Source organism: Apaloderma vittatum, unplaced genomic scaffold (assembly GCF_000703405.1).
Source record: "Apaloderma vittatum isolate BGI_N311 unplaced genomic scaffold, ASM70340v1 scaffold2155, whole genome shotgun sequence".
Lineage (NCBI taxonomy): Eukaryota > Metazoa > Chordata > Aves > Trogoniformes > Trogonidae > Apaloderma > Apaloderma vittatum.
The window spans coordinates 11,072-25,383 of NW_009717486.1; the positions used below are offsets into that span (position 1 = coordinate 11,072).

Consider the following 14,312-nt stretch of genomic DNA (forward strand, 5'->3'; position numbering starts at 1 on the left):
TACTGGTGTAAGAATCTAATGTTTTTCACAGCATCATCTACAGTAAATTAATTATATTTATGGTTTTAAAGGTTAAGAGAACCATACTTGGTGCAGCAATGTTTAAAACACCATTTCAAACACACCAGGAACTCTTGTCGTACCTTAGGGCTCGTAATTATTTAAAGGTAGAATGTTGAGTTTTCACAGTAGCTCAATGACCAACAGTAGCTCAACGGTTTTCAGTGAAAACTGTTGGCAAATCTTGGCAAAGCTAATTTGTCTGCTATGTTGATAACCAAAAGTTTTCAGAAAGGATCCTTACCTTGACCTCTTGGTGTTCGTTTCCTGCGATCTCTGAACGCTGCTCCTGACTGCAAGGCCTCAAGCAGACTATCCATCACTCCCGTCTCATCACCCTCTGAGAACAGAAGAAGAATAATATTAATCGCCGTGCAACTGAAATCAGACTTCAGAAAGAACAAGGTAAAAATGTTGTCAAGTTTACACAACACTTTCAAATAAGAGATGTGTACATTCCAACGTAATGGATGCTGTCAGTGCTTCAGGTAGCACTGTCTAGTTTGCGTATGATGCTCTATTAAGCAAAATTGATGCCAATCCTACTGTACTTTCAACTCTGAGATGTTATCTTCTGCATTATTGATGGCATCTTCAGCACACAGATAGACAGCTGGTGAATGACTCCTGTTTCAATGTTCACTGCTTTTAAGACCTTCCTGAAGTAGAAATACGTCATCTTTTTTTTTGATTTAATCAATGCACATGGAAAATCTGATCAAACTGAATGACACAAAGTTAAGAACTATAGTAGTCAGAATAAGTTATATGTTGCTTCCTGTCTTCATAATGCATTGAAAAATTATTATCTATACAACATACAATGATACACAGGCTACACCTGGAATAGTATGCCACGGATGATCTTTAGGTAACGTAAGGGAAGCGCCAAGAGGGGAGAATCACGCAGTCAAAGTAGGTGGCTTAACAGTCCTTAAAAGCCAAAATCTACTGCTAAAGCTTTCTATTGCGTTTTTCATATCGAAGCTAACCTGTAGCCTTTATATTGGTGAACTTTATGGTGCATAATAGAAAACTGTGTAGAAAGATTACTTCCTTTTCACGTATTTAAAGTCTTTAATGTCCTTTGCATATCAATCTGTTTACGACATCTGATAGCAGCATTCAATAGCACGAGAAATAGAAGTTGAAGAACTGTAGTGTTACAAAACTAGTGATGAATGCCTCTTCTTCTATTCACGTCGGTTTTATAAGCCAAAACTAAAATATAGACTAGACTCACAAGGTAGGTGGACATTTTATTCACGTCTCAGACTTCAAGTAAATTTCCCAATCACAGAGTGGGAAGATAATTACTTTATGTAAAAGATTTACATTACAGTAAAACACTCCTGACTCACACCAAATTTAGAAGGTTAAACGTACATTCAAGCTCCCAAATGTTCAAGTTTAAACGCGGCTTATTAATGCACAAGGTATTCTGCCCTGCTCCTCTATTACATTTATATTTCTTAGACTAAATGCACACCCGATAGAAGAGCATGTCAATCCTAAAACAGTGTCTGGTTCAAGTTTCTACATGATGACCATCAGCGTAACTATCTGATAAGGTTAAATTATACATCAACGCAATTTAAACCATTATGCATAATATACAACACAGACATAAAAGTTCTCTCTGGTGTAAAATGAAAGGGAGCAGAGCAATAGTAGCAACCAAAAGACTCTGAAATACCAGTTTAAATTACATTCCTTCTAAAGCCCTTAAAACACTAAGTTCCTGCAAAATAAATAAGAAATTACCTTCTCTCAATCCACTCAAATATAGAAGGCCAGAATATTGTCTAAAGCACACAACATAATTGTTTTTCTTTGTGCTCTTTATCCTACACATGCTTATTCATTGATTTATTGTTTCCTCTGTACTAAATTTATTTTCTAAATCCAAGGCCTGTGAATACACTTTGTCCAAACGAATACACATCAGGTTGTTCTGAAACATTTAATTAATGTGACTACAATACTTTAAATTAGTTAACATGTTAGAAGATTTTATGCACAGAAAAATTACAATATCACTCAATCTTCATTAAAAATAAGAGTTGGCAGAGTCTACTCAAGAAGACAAAATTCCTTCAATACTTCACAGACGTTTATGCAGTCTTTCACTTATTTTTTGCCGTGTGCTATTCTACCTGCTAATTACTGCAACTGCTAAAAAACACTCTATTTTCTGGAACACCAAATATATGATATAAAGAACCATGAATTAAGCAAGCTGTAGAACAGAGTGATGAGATTAACTCCTCAAAGTAAAATTTATGCTAGGTCTGATCTCAGCACTGCATCTTAATCAAAGTTGTCAGGTGATTAAGTGGGAACTGGACAAAGAACTGCATTTTGAGTCAGCCTTCATTACAATTCACAAATAAAATTTATCAAAAATTTTAGCCCTTCCCCACAGTTCTTGCTGAGGTAATTCACATACTACCAGCTATCTCCTTGATTTGCCTTTTTTTTAATAAACTACCTACAGCAACTTGTAGATGCAAATGAGAAACAAAGACAAAAGCTACCAGAAATTTCTGAATTTCTGAGAAACTTATTTCCAATAGAAATCATCAGTGGAAATAAAGCACAAGGTCCATAATCCTTATTTCTCTTTTAGGTATCTTCTACTGTACAGAAGGTCAAGGGTTTCAACTTGACCAAGTAATTTTCTTCCTCATTCTTTCTTCTCCAAGGTGGTTCCAAGAGACAGCAAATTTGCAAGCTGTTTCCATCTATGACTGGCTTTGTATGGCTTTGATTAGCCTTAGCAAAGAGCCAGACTCACTACAGGTACTAAACAGACTGAAAATGCAAAAAAAATTCCTAATCATTAATTGATTTGTTTTAATTTGGACTTCACGCTAATAATCTATTGCAGATTTGGTTTTGCATTTTTAGGAGGTTACAGTAAGACTCATCCTTTTTCAGGTCCCACAATTTAGACCAGTGTTAGTCAACAGATATCTGCAATTTTTAATCATAATAATGAAGACAAAAATAGCTTTCTTCCTCCACAGAATAATATTATTGCTTTTTACACTCCTCATCCCCAAGCAAGATGAGAGGCATAAAGAAAAAAAACAACAGAACACATTGAACAAATAAAGTCTCAGCTGAGATGAACAAGCAATCTTAATATCAAGATACTAAAACCTTTCGTAATTTTTGACCAGTTATAGGAAATAAAACAGGAGAAGGGAAAAGAAAAAGGAATTAAAGTAGGACACAGCATGAAAGTGTATATGAAAAGGACTGGCGTAAAACCCCATCCAGTTATAAATGCCGAGGAAGAGTCTTATCACGCATCTATAAACAAGTTTCCTGTATATAAAGAAAACACTCTAGATTTTACACAGTGCTTTTATAAATAACAACAGACTTGAAATGAACTGGTCTCAATAACCATTTCGTATTTGCGGTCAGATTGTTACGTTAAATGACACACTAAATACCAGTAATCTGGAACCAGACTTCCAATTTCAGAAAAAGGAGACTCAATCAGAAACTAAAGATTTGGATGTACAAACCCTGGGAGGTGAGGGGCTCAAGACGGTATTACAAACCAAAGAGTGACTATAACTAGAGATGTGCAACAATCTCGCAGTCAAACTGGGCAAACTTCTCATGTTAATGCACGTAAATGGTACTACTTCTTGGAACAAAGACAAGAAAGAGAAATCACCATGGACGAGTAATTTCAAATTCTCTCAGCTGATGTGGAAGCAAATTCAAAATCTCTAAGAAATTAATGTGCAATTTTTCAAATTACCAAATTATTATTATAATTGTTATTGTAATTATTATTTTTATTATAATATTATATTATTTTGTTTATAAGAAAATCCAAAACACTACTTGGGGAAAAAAGGATGATACTCCTCACCTAGCAGCATGAAAAGTTTTTTGAACAACTTTTAAAGACAGCAGGACACAAGATTATGAGAGCATAGGTCTGCCAAAGATGTTAGACTAAATTTATGGTCTACGGTTTCTGTTAATGCAATATACTGCACTACATTTGGCTAGAAAAGTTCACTCTTTTATCTGGTCTTCAACATTTGGTATCATGTCTGCTTAATCCAGCAGCGGTGGGTGAAAAGCTGGTCATTAGTAAAATACCTGGCTAAGTAACAAGAGGTTGTTTACAGACAGGAAGCTTTAACTCGATAAGCTTGAGAGCTTATCAGCTGAATGGTTCTGAGAATCAAATGAGTGGATTCGCCATAACAAATGATGACATACAAATAGGAAATACTAATACTTGGGAAGAACAGAACAAGCAAAATATTTGGAACAGTAAGACAAAAACCAATCAATGTGATGGCCTAGAAGTTGCAAGCACACTTTCAGACATGTCCTGCTATCACTGACTGGTCTCCCGTAACGCTTTGTATGCACACTGAGGTGTTTTTGTCACCCTACCACTGTTCCACAGAAATTTCTCTTTGACTAGTACTTAAGATAGCAGAGTTTTTTTAAAAAAACATAATCAAGATGCTTTGTTGCTCTGTGTGCCTTATTCTGCTTGCATCCATCGTATGAGAATTCGCGTAAAACCAACTCAAGCAGACAGACAGTCCTGAGATAAAGATCATCAGGCACATCAGGTCTTTTACCCAACACCACTAAGTACACAGAGCTGACATTTAACCTACCTCTGGAACACAGCAGAGGGATTATCTTCATTTTTAAAAATAACCATCTGAAACAGTCTGCTCTTGCACTGCATTATGACTGTATCTGACAGAGATGTAAAACTAAGATTCCCCAGTACAGATAGGGTAATTTATTTTAGCATAATCTGTACACAGCTAAATTAACCATGAGGACTGTGTTAAAAAGGTAGAAAACAAACACTTGAGAATGATAAAGAATGTTTACTTTATCTTATTTTTCACAGAGCAAACACAATCCTTCACCTGCTTCTGTAGCCATTTCTGTTTCAACAGATTCCTCTGAAACAGAGGAACCATTTCAACATGGAGGTGAAGATAAAATATTTCCTTTTGCTATTACTGCCAGCACCTTATGAAACATGACCCTTAAGTTAGATTTAGAATTTTTTCTGTTGGTATTGCACTCCTTTATCACTTCCTGACAAATCTCATCTAAACCTCAAAAAGAGACCCAAACATCCATATCTCCTGATATTAAATGCAAAATAATGTTCTTTTCTATTTGTAACTCTCATATGATTAAGTCGAAAATCTAAACTGACAAAAAATATGCAGGTAAAATATACATCATTCTTTTGCTAGCCTGAAGAGCAATAAAAGCTGCAGGTGAGTCAGGACCAACAGGTTTTACTATCTTGTCTTATTTAAAAAAAAATAACTGCTGCTAACATTTCATATTGGAAACTGAAATGTTTTGTCTGTTGTAGCCTATGAAGCTTTTACAGTCACGTTTGCAGTTAAAAGGGCATTGCTGAAAGATGGCACTAGAAAACATATGCCAGTGCTCTGTTTAGGGACTAACCTGAACATGAATGACAAACATACAGCACACATAAAATACATACATAAAATCAGAGCTATTTCCTAGACTTTACAGAAAGATGGGAATATTTAACTTCCTGGGTTGCCTCTGATTCTGCAGGCATCCTGGAACTTTATTCTGTGGTGGTGGCCAGCTCTGACGATTTCAACTTCATGGGAGAATTTAGTTTCTCTCCTCCAAACAACTGTACCAAACCATCCTAAAAATAGGTCCTTATCTTCCTCAAAAAGACAAGCAACAATTTCCCTGAAGTCAAGCGGACTTCTTAAAAGCCATTCTTAAAAGAAATTTTAAAATAATTAACTTGTTTTTTATTCCTTTCTTTTTGGAGTAAAAATACTGAAATACTGTAATTTCCTTTCCCTCATTACAGAACACAAAGAAATTAAGTAAGGTCTTAAAGCAAATTTGGAACAGGTTTTATCTGAACATTCCCTCCATATGTCAGCTATATTTCCGTGCACTAAACAGCCACGGTCTTCCGAGCTCAAAATATTCAGTACCTACTAGAGAAGGAACACAGTACCGCACAGCCATTTAGGCAAAAATTTACTAGAACTTTCCAGGAAATTTTTCATAAATTTGGACCTTCAGTCAAACATCATGTTGGGCAACACATGCTGTCTACCGGCCTGCTTTTCCAACTGGTTTCAAAATTATACTTCTATTCACATCTCGCATCACCCTGGGTTTTTTTTAAGTACTTGTAAAAAGTATTTTTCGTAAGTCTAATGTGTCCCGTACAAACTACTGACCAAAACTTTTTATTCTTAATCAGTACCAGAATTTTTAATTGCAATCTATTCACTTGAAAAGGTCAGTTTTCAGTGCCTTTTGGAAAGCGTGTTTTTGTGTTCTCCTCAGAGATTTGCATTTTATTCATTTGCCCAATTCATTTTGCATGCAGACTAAATAACTTGAGGAAGAGCATCTTCCTCAGCATTTTGCACTAGAATACAGTCTCATGCCTGTTGCTTACTTTTTAATTAATGAAGAACAAGTTGGGACAGTTTGACTGATAAATGAACCTATATCTCAGGTCAGTTTGCAAAACAAGGCAAATCCCTGCTTACATACCAATTAAGCTCATTGTTTATGATAACCTGATCTTAGGCTTACATGAAGGTAATAGAATGAGAAAAAACGTGCTTTGTTGTACTGGCAGGTTACTGAAAACAATTTTTGAAATGCACACACTTTTTCATTTTCAGAGAATGTCACAATGGTCAAGGTCTACTTCAGCAGAAAAAATGTGTTCAATTGAAATGCATCAGCATTACCCCTGGGGCCTCATTCTGAATAGACTCATGCCCCTTGCAAAGCTGACTTTCCCTAAACTTAAATTACAGGCTTTAACGTGGATTACTCAGTTACAAATGGGAAGACATTGCCTCTATGTGGGAAGAAAAAGACTGTGCAGCTCCAGAAAGCAAAGGAAAAATGACCATATGATACCTAAACAATTAAATACACCTGCAATGATGTTCTGCTACTTTTTTAAGGCTACATTTCAGTTTTAGTACTAAGCAACTTTGAATTTATGTAATTAGCGGGTATACAAAATCATCAATGCTTTCGGCATTAGAAAACGTTTTTCTTTTAAAAATTGCCTACAGTTGAACAAATGCTCAGATATTTTTAGAAAGAAACCAGTCTTGGAAACTCATTTTGAGGAAGGGAGATTTCTTACATATTCTTGCTTGCATTTTTAATTTTTACTATTTGTGGTTGTTTTGACTGGGAAGCAGTTAATCTTCTTCACAGTACCTGCTAGGGGGTGGCTTTGGATTTGTGCTGAGAACAGTGTGGATAATACTGAGACGTTTTCAAGCTGAGCAGGGCTTACACAGGCAAGGTCTTTCCTGCTCCTCACCCCACCAGTGAGCAGGCTGGGGTGCACAAGAAGCTGGGAGGGGTCACAGCCGGGACAGCTGACCCCAGCTGACCCAAGGGATATCCCAGAGCACGTGGTGTCACGCTCAGCATAAAAAGCCGGGAGAAGAAGGAGGAGCTGGGGGTTTGTTCAGAGTGAGGTGCTTGTCTTCCCAAGTCACCATCGCAGGTGATGGAGCCCTGCTTTCCCGGAGACAGCTGAGCACCCACACCCCACTGATGGGAAATGGGGAATAAATTCCTTGCTTCGCTTTGTTTGTGAATATGGTTTTTGCTCTACCTGTTAATTGTCTTCATCTCAACTCACAGAGTTTCGCACTTTTACCCTTTCGATTCTTTCCCCCGTCCCAGTGGGGAGGGCAGGGAGTGGACAAGTGGCTGCGTGGGGCTTAGCTGCCAGCTGGGGTTAACACACAACCCGACGGTTCTTTCATCTTGTAGTGACCTCACTCAACTCATATTTAAATTATTTCAAGTCCTAAAACAATTTTAGCCAATTTATGTCACAAAAAAATACCAGACTTCAGTGCCAGAACCAGAAGTGAGCAATGCTGATCTTAAATTCATTTTGGGATGACAATTGCCAAGTCAAATAGATAACAAAGAAACCTCTGACACAGAACAAAATACTAATTGAACAGTAATTACTTTATAGGAGCCTTTCTACCTTTCAGAAGAAAACTTCTGTATCTGACCTTTTCATATTACAGAGTTTGGAAGAAAGAGAACTTTATTTAAATAAATTTTATTTTAGAGTAAAAAACAACTGTGTGCCTATATGACAGAGAATCAATTATCTCTCATCAAACAGCTTAAAGAATGCTTGGCCAGCTCCTGACAGTGCTATTAGTATCCATTCACTTTTATCACACTTTTTATCTCAGAAAAAAAGGGAAGCAATTAGTTCAGACTAAACTGCCAAACTTCATTTCTTAGCAAGATACCTCACAATAAAAGCAGTTTTGAAAGAAAGAAAGAAAAAAAAAAACTCCAAAGGATCTTTATTAAGCTTCAGTTTTGTCAAATAGCTTTTTAAATAGGAGTTGGAAAGTCAAGCATGTTATTTCGAGACTTTTCCTCCTAAGAATGTGTACACAGAAAAATGCCATGGCAAATGTCAAGCTGTAACTTGTCTATGTTTTAAACCCTTTCTACACGGATTCCAAAGTGGTCCAGAAACCGACACTGTTTTCCATGACAATTAACTCATTTCAGGTGGACTGGACAAGTCTGGAATCAAAACTTACCAGAATTTACAACATGTAACCCCAGATGTTTCCAACAGGAAATTGGGTGTTGACCTTGATAGGTCACAGGATTTACCTGGAATCTACTGATTAGCCCTACTGCAACCACAGAAAAAATCAGTCAAAACAGAGTATATTGTTATAAAAATACAACAGAAAACACACAGTTTCAGAACTCATAATCGAGAACCCAACCTTGAACATAGATTTCCTTATTAACAGTTACCTGTTTTGTTACATCTGTGCAGACCAATTATTGGTTCTTTGACTTTTGTGAAAAGTTTCTAACTGACAATTTTCTCATTACTACAGTATTTCATTGTCTAAAAAGATGTTTTGGTTTTAGTTTTTAATGACTCTCTGACAGTAGTCCTTTACGTGTTCTGTACTCTCAAGACAAAAGTTACCACATTACAGCTCTCATCCTATGGAATACGACACCAAACAGTGTTTCTCTAGGTTTAAAATCTAAGTTTTCAGACCTGCAGAGTCACACGTTTACCTTTACCACCCATCTGCCAATGTCTAAAAAAATGAAGCCATATTTCCACTTTCTGCTTCCAACAAAAATGTATATTCTGGATGGAAATCAAGAGGCAACGTCTTTATTTCTGCTGCACATTTAAAACACGAAATGCACAATGTTTTTAATTTTTAAAATCTTCTACTAGTGGGTTGCACAACGTGCCAACAACCAGCAAATTAAAGTTGGAGGTCTGATTATGCAACTAACAAAGAACCAGTGAAATCAACACCGTAATGTTCAAGTTACTTTAATAAGATCTCTACACATGAAAAGAAATGGGGTTTTATCATTAAAATAAATGTCCTTTGTTGCTTTACAGAACTCTTCCTTTTCAGTATAAATTGCCTTATCATCAGCCTCTTAAATTACTTTTAAGTACAATTGTACTAGGGCACAAAACTGGGCTAACTTTGGTGGAAGTGTTGTAACTTTTCATTATTCAATACTTCATATGGAAAATTATTACTGAAGATCTATTCTATATATTGGCAAATGATCATTATTTACTTTATGAAACCAACTTTGCGTATACTACTATTAAACAACTGGGGAGGTGGTTAACAGTAATCACATAGAGGAAACGGGCTCATCAACAAGATATTCTTTCCTACATAATTTGGAAAATTATACTCAGGAAGGAGGCATCTTAACAGCTCTTAAAAACTAGATATTAGAATAACAGAAAATATTACACTAACACAGAATTTAGTCACTCAACTTGTCAGGCCATTACAATCAAATAAACTTCCACCTCAAAACAGTTCTACTTGCAATTCTTCTCCTTGCTATCTGATTCCCAAACAATCTACACCAGAAGAAGTTAGCTGATCAACTAATTTAATTTGAGAAACGTTTTTTTAACACTAGAAGTCCTACAAAATATACAAATACAATGTTACTTAGGAATTATATTCAGATAAACAATATTACAGGTATTTTCAAAATTAACAATAATACCTGCTTTTTGAAGCAAGAATACCTTCTCCAAGGAAAAGGGAAGCTGAATGTACATAGACAACTATCCACAGTTACCACTCGTTACTGTTCAATAAACAGTCCCCAAGAAGCCTACTTTTAAGAAAAACTAATCCAATTGTTCTGCCTTTCTTCAGCTGTAATTATCCCCACCTCAGATTTCACCAAGTCTTATAATTATTTATTTTCTTCCCACTGACAAATTAGATCATTACTTGGAAGGTACCACATGCCATATTCATAAACAAACAGAACTTTTTTTCCACTGCAAAATTTTCAAAGGTGAGATGAAATCTCTTTCTAACTTGTTGTCCATGCTCATATCTTTTTTCATTTCTCTTGAGCTGCTTTTGACCCATATTAAGAAAATTCAGAGTAATTATGACATCCCCCATATTCTCAAAATCACTTTAAACTTCTGCATAAACAGATCTTAAAAAATTTTAAGCAACTCACGGGCAATTGCTTTGAAGAAGAAAAATCAAACCTCACTCTGGTTCTATAGGTGCTCCCATGTAAGCATAATGCAAATCTCCAACCACATTTTTTCTTTGAATATTACATTATGTTTAAGGAAGAGTGCAGCATATTCAAACAGACCATCAACATCAATATGGAAGATAATGACTTCCCAAAGGAGGTGTAAAACTTGCCTCATTGGCATCCAGCACCATAAACTCACAATGTAAATTAGCCTCAAGTTGTGTCACTTCAGGTACCCCATGCAATCAGTAGCCAATATATAAATTCAAAGGCTTAAGACTAAGACATTTACAAAATACTACCTATCTCATAATACACTTAGTGTGAATTTCTATTTATGCTAGAGGACACAGAAGGAAAACATAACAATCAGGAAAGCAGAGAATCATTAGAAAACTGTAGGAAAAGTAACCTTTTTGAATTGTATCCTGCAACAGTCAATGCAAGTGTAGCAACAGTTCAAGGAAACACAATAGAACTATTGCTGATACCAGTTTGAATAAATAGTATATGAACTCTTATAGGAGTACTTGAGAAGGGCAAGTAGGAATATTCATCAAGCACTAGCACAGAACGTCATTTCAATCATCTTCAGCTGCATTAGGGAAGAATGTTAATATGACTTCAAAACAATTAATTCAAGACTAATTGGGACTGAGGAAGCTCATTGTATCTTTTATCCTAATACTGGTAGTTAAAAGGTGATTTTAATTGCCATAGTAATCAGATATAATGAAGAGCAAAACTGTTTCTGATTAAATAACATTTGAATCAGAACTGCTGTTATAAGCTTTTCAGCTCCTAGAAAGCTGCCTTCAGTTCTTTTTCTCTCTCTTTCATTCAGATATGCACATGGAAGCAATGCTGCAAGAATTTTGCAGACGTTAAGTCAGATGGAAGTCCTGAAAGACTACGTATAAATGTATCATAGCTCAGTCTACTACAGCCCTCAAAAACTACGAATCACTGCTGAGAAACAACTATCAAGAACGTTCTCTTTCCACCGAGCTAGGGAATGCTACAGAAGGGACTGTTAAGCCCTTTACCTTTCCTGTAATGAGAAAGAATGGGTCATGATTTAGACTGAAATTTAAGATCTTGCAGTGTGGGTGAAGCCACTTAAGTGTTTCTATGTCTCCACACTTCACCAGCAGAAGAGGCACACAGAAGCACCTCACCAGTCCAGGAAATACAGCAAATGAATGCATAAATAATAGCAAAGGGCAAACACCAAGCTGAGCAACCTGGTCTTAAAAATACTGAGTTTACTTCACAAATAAGTATTACACAGGACTGTTCTTAGGTGACCCTGCAGCTTTCTGATCTCTCAGTTAAACCAAGAAACAGCCATTAATTGCAATGCTTAATTAATTCTAATCTGGATTCTCCAGTGGCCACAACGAAAAGCTGTTAGCTGGGTAACCAGGTAACAGCAAGAATTACTTATTACAGACCTACACACTCAAAGGTTGGAAAATGTAGGAACCGTATTGTTGTGACCTGAAAGGCTGTAGGAATGTGTTAAAATTTTATTCTTGAAGATACAGCTGGAGAAATAACGGAGAGTTCGGTTAAAACACCCTTTGGGTGAAAATCACCTTGTCAAAATGACAGCTCGAGAGGACATCTGTCTCCTTCCTCTAAGTCTTCTGTGTCACATTCACTTAGACAAATTTACAAACTATTTCTATAAGCAGCAAAGAGCATACAGAAGTAGGTATATTGAGAAAAAAATTGTTACTTGGCAAAAAACCAGTTAATTGGATATAAATGTAATGGAATCCAGTGGGGATGGAGCTATCCTCTCGCCTCCTACCATGGCAATAATAGTAGTAATATGTGAAATGGATATTTCAATATATTTAAAAATTGGAAAAAATAAGTATTAAACTAACTTTATAACTTCGTGTCACTGATTTAGAAACATTAGCATTTCAGTGCATTAGCCATGCAGATTATTCACATACTTACACGTTCAATAAAAAATAAATGTAATGTAAAATTGAATTCTAGTTGCACCTGCCGATAGGAAGTCTTTCATGACAAAAAGCACAGTGCTATTGGTATACTGAGGCATCTGTGTTACTACTAAGCATGGTCTACACCTCATTTGCTTAAAGAATTAACAGATGTAGACAGGTACGTGCTCACCAACTGATCTGAAGCAACTTAAGTGTGTGTAACTTGGAACTGTTAGCTACAGCCCTTAAAGACAAACCAATTCACTAACAACAGTATCCGTGGGCTTCTCATACTTTTCAATGGGCAATAAATTAACTTACACTGTCTTAAGTGGTAGTTTAAACTAACCTCTCTCAGTATGTCTTCAAGCACACTGGTAGAGGGGAAGGTGATAGCGGGATTTTTAGGTTCTTCTTACCCCAACCACAGAGAAGTACCTGCCCATATTACAAAGGACTTTTGGGGGTCAGGTGAAAAGATACTAATTAAGATTAGTCAAATGCTGAAAGAATGGATTAGAAAAATCTCTTTGGACATCTCTAAGAGCTTGACTTCACACAACATGGAAAACATATTTATGTATCACCTATATTTAAATTTTATATTCTGTTGAGTTAAACTATTAGAAGAATCTTTATATGGCATGAAATTTAACTTTGTCATCTATATAAAGCAACAGAGTTGTTCACTAAAACTTATAGTACAGTATATTCCATGCAGTGTCACTGCCACTTCAAGCAAGGCTAAAAGCAATAAGATTTGTAGTACCGCCACAGAAAACCTCCAAATCAGCCCTAGGGAAGTCACTTGAAAAACAACAGAAACCAAGCAAATAAACAGCCAAGACTCTCACATAAACTTGAGAATTTTGAACAGATTCCTACATAAATTTTTTATCTATCATGGTATTAAAATTACAGTACATTAATATATATTCTTTTTTTTTAAACTCAGAATGCAAAGAATTAAGTACTCGGAAAGTAATTTATCACAATCAGCAAATACAACACAAAATCTAATCTACTTATGATTTCTTAAAGTATAATTAGTACATACAAGGTGATCACAGAAGAAAGATCTTCCACCTCTAAATAAAACTTGTTCTCATTTTATCCACTTTGTTTTTGCAGACTTACATATAGGTTGCTCATTTTAACAGAATTTAAACTGTGAAATTACTGAGCAGAAAAAAAAAAAAAAAGTGCCAAGTTGTGACACTCATACACATGAGAACTGGGGCTGTTCAGCCTTGAAAGGAGGTGGCTGAGAGGGGATCTTATTAACGTATATAAACACCTGAGGGGTGGGTGTCAAGAGGATGGGGACAATCTCTTTTCAGTGGTGCCCAACAACAGAACAAGAAATAATAGGTTTCAGTAAGAACATGGGAAGTTCCACCTCAACATGAGGAGAAACTTCTTCACTGTGAGGGTGGCAGAGCCCTGGCACAGGCTGCCCAGAGAGGATGCGAAGTCTCCTGCTCTGGAGACTTTCACACCCGCCTGGACGTGTTCCTGTGTGGCTGCCCTGGGGGATCCTGCTCTGGCAGCGGGGCTGGACTGGATGATCTCTAGAGGTCCCTTCCAACCCTGAACATTCTACGATTCTGCATATCAATAAAGATAAAACAGCACTACCTGCTGAAATCATTGTAA

At 36.3% G+C, this 14,312-nt stretch overlaps 1 protein-coding gene across 1 annotated transcript in view; it reads right to left on the bottom strand.

Moving 5' to 3' along the window:
* Positions 1-304: 304 nt before the first annotated feature.
* Positions 305-14,312, bottom strand: part of DIAPH2 (diaphanous-related formin 2) — a gene marked incomplete at both ends in the record, with an annotated part of 148,880 nt that continues 134,872 nt past the window's right edge. The window contains one exon of the mRNA XM_009869903.1: positions 305-400. Within this exon, the coding sequence (XP_009868205.1) occupies positions 305-400 (96 nt within the window). The remainder of the gene's footprint in view (positions 401-14,312) is intronic.